We start from the raw sequence: 2,644 nt of genomic DNA on the forward strand, positions 1-2,644 counted from the left end.
GAGCGGGGGCTGGGACCTCAGCTAGGGCTGTGGGGGGCAGCGGGTCCTGATCTGGGCCCAGGAAGAAGAGCAGGGGGGTGGGAGCTGGACACTTGGGTCCTCGCCCCTCGTCCCAGTGGTCCCCTGGCACCCGGATGCCTGGGTTTTTGGGGGGGCGGGGGGTGGGCACAAGCTGGGGCCTGATCCAAGGCCAGGGACCCCTGGGGTGGGTGTGGCCTGCTCTACCCCTGCCCTTACCTGCCCCTGCCCCTGCCCCTGCAGGTGACGCCGTCGTCGAAGATCGTGGGGGACCTGGCGCAGTTCATGGTGCAGAACGGGCTGTCGCGGGCCGACGTGGAGGCGCAGGCGGAGGACCTGTCCTTCCCCCTCTCCGTGGTCGAGTTCCTGCAGGGCCACATTGGCATCCCCCATGGCGGCTTCCCCGAGCCCTTCCGCTCCAAGGTGCCGCCATGGGGGGCTGAGTGGGGGCCCTGGTGGTGGGGGCGGAGCCATATGAGGCCTCTGGCAAGGGGGTGGGGCTATAGGGAGTCCATAGCAACAGAGGTGGGACTTTATGGGGTCCTTGGCAATGGGGGCTTAGCTCCCCTAGCAACAGGGATGTAGGCATGGGGGTCTGTAGCAACAGGGCGGAGGCATATGGGGTCCCTGGCAATAGGGGTGGGGCTATATGGGGCCCCTAGCAACAGGGGTGGAGCTATTGGGGGTCCTGGCAATGGGGACAGGGTGATAGGAGGCCCTTAGCAACATGGGGTGGAGCCACAGAATGTCCCTGGGAGCAGGGGTGGGGCTATATAGGCAATGCGGGCGGGGCCAAACAGCCCCTAGCAACAGGAGAAGGGCAAAAGGTGGTCCCTGGCAACGGGTGGAGCTAGATGGCTTGGTGATGGGGGAGGGGCTGGACAAGGTCCCTAGCAATGGGGCGGGGCGATGAGGGAGCTCTGGCAACAGGGGTAGGGCTTTATGTCATCCAGAGAGTTCCTGGCAACTATTGGGGAGGGGCTAGATGGGGTCCCTAGCAATGGGGGTGGGGCCATATGTAGTCTCTAGCAACAGGACTTCAGGGGTTTCCTGGCAACAGGCAAGCATGCAGAATCCCTCTCCCTAGCAACCAGGGGGCGGGCCTTGATGGGGAATCCCCCTCCCTAGCAACCAGGGGACAAGATTTCCCCAGCCCCCCTGATCCCTGCTGTCCTGGCCTGGCTCCCCAGGTGCTGAAGGACCTGCCCCGGGTGGAGGGGCGCCCGGGGGCCTCACTGGCCCCCCTGGACTTTGAGGCACTGGAGGCGGAGCTGCGGAGTCGCCATGGCGATGACATCACCCCCGAGGACGTGCTGTCGGCCGCCATGTACCCACAGGTCTTTGAGGAGTTCAAGGCCTTCACAGCCGCCTTCGGCCCCGTTGAGTGCCTCGACACCCGCCTCTTCCTCGAGGGGCCCAAGATCGCTGAGGAGTTCGAGGTGGGGGCATGGCCATGGGAGGGGGGGTGGAGTCTCAAGGGGGGTCAGCGCAGGGCCTCTGGGATGGGGTCTCTTGCAGAGATCTGGTGCAGAGCCTTATGGGGGTATCAGGGCGGGGTCTCATGGGGATCAGAGGCATGGCTGCAGGTGGAGGCGTAGTCTCACGGAGATCAGGGCAGGGTCTCTAGTATTGGGGGCAGTGTCTTATGGGAGATTAGGGCAGGGCCTCAGGTGGAGGCGGAGTCTCAGAGGGATCTGGGGGTGGGGCTTCTGCCATTGGGGGTGGCATCTCAGAGGGGGTTGAAGGGCGTAACCTTTAGGATTGGGGTGTGGCCTATGCAATGGGGCGGAGTCTCGAGGATCCAGGTGGGTGGGGTGTCCTCCTGGCAGGGTCTCTGACCAGGAGGGACATGGCGAGGGGGCGGGGCCTGGGTCTAACAGACTCCGCCCCTTGCAGGTGGAGCTGGAGCGGGGCAAGACGTTGCACATCAAGGCGCTGGCGCTGGGTGACCTGGCGCGGGGCGGGCAGCGCGAGGTCTTCTTCGAGCTCAACGGGCAGCTGCGCTCCATCCTCGTCAAGGACACGCGGGCCATGAAGGTGCGGGGGCGGGGCCTGGGCTGGGGGTGGGGCCTGGAGGCAGAGCCTAGGCCCTGGGGGCAGGGCCTGGGGTTGGAGGCGGGGCCAGGCCTCAGGGCTGCTGGATCATGAGTGAGTCCATTGTTCTGGGCTGAGGGGGGGCCCAATGTGGGGAGAGGGGTGATTGGGTTGGTCCACTGGACCAAGGCTTAGTTGGGGGGTGACTGGGCTGGAAGGACCCATTGATCCAATCGGGGGGGAGTCAGGGTGGGTTGGCTCAAGCTTTTGGGGAGCCGGGGGCAGGGGGTGGATACTGGGCTGGAAGAATCCATTGGTCCAATCTGTGGGGTGGTCCAGGCTTTAGTGGGGGAACCCTGAGCTGGAAGAAACCACTAGTTCATCCTGGAGGGGGACATTTGATTTGGTTGGTCAGTTAGTCCAGTCCTTTGGTTCCTGCCAGCCTGGTGCCCAATTCTCACCCCCCCACCATTCATCTAGTGTGGTGCGGGGGGAGTACCAGGGTGAAGGAGTCCATAGATGTAATTCAAGTTGGGGGGGGGTGGTATAGAGGTGGAAGAAACCATTCTAAGGGGGGGGTGTTTAGGCTGGA

General features: G+C 64.2%; 1 protein-coding gene across 1 annotated transcript in view; it reads left to right on the forward strand.

Annotated features, from left to right (window-relative positions):
- PC (pyruvate carboxylase) overlaps positions 1–2,644 on the forward strand; it is a 16,491-nt gene that overhangs the window by 12,865 nt on the left and 982 nt on the right. The window contains exons 9-11 of the mRNA XM_006037118.3: positions 262–441; positions 1,209–1,457; positions 1,915–2,055. Coding sequence (XP_006037180.2) covers positions 262–441; positions 1,209–1,457; positions 1,915–2,055 — 570 coding nt within the window. The remainder of the gene's footprint in view (positions 1–261; positions 442–1,208; positions 1,458–1,914; positions 2,056–2,644) is intronic.

Source organism: Alligator sinensis, unplaced genomic scaffold (genome assembly GCF_000455745.1).
Source record: "Alligator sinensis unplaced genomic scaffold, ASM45574v1 scaffold1318_2, whole genome shotgun sequence".
NCBI lineage: Eukaryota > Metazoa > Chordata > Crocodylia > Alligatoridae > Alligator > Alligator sinensis.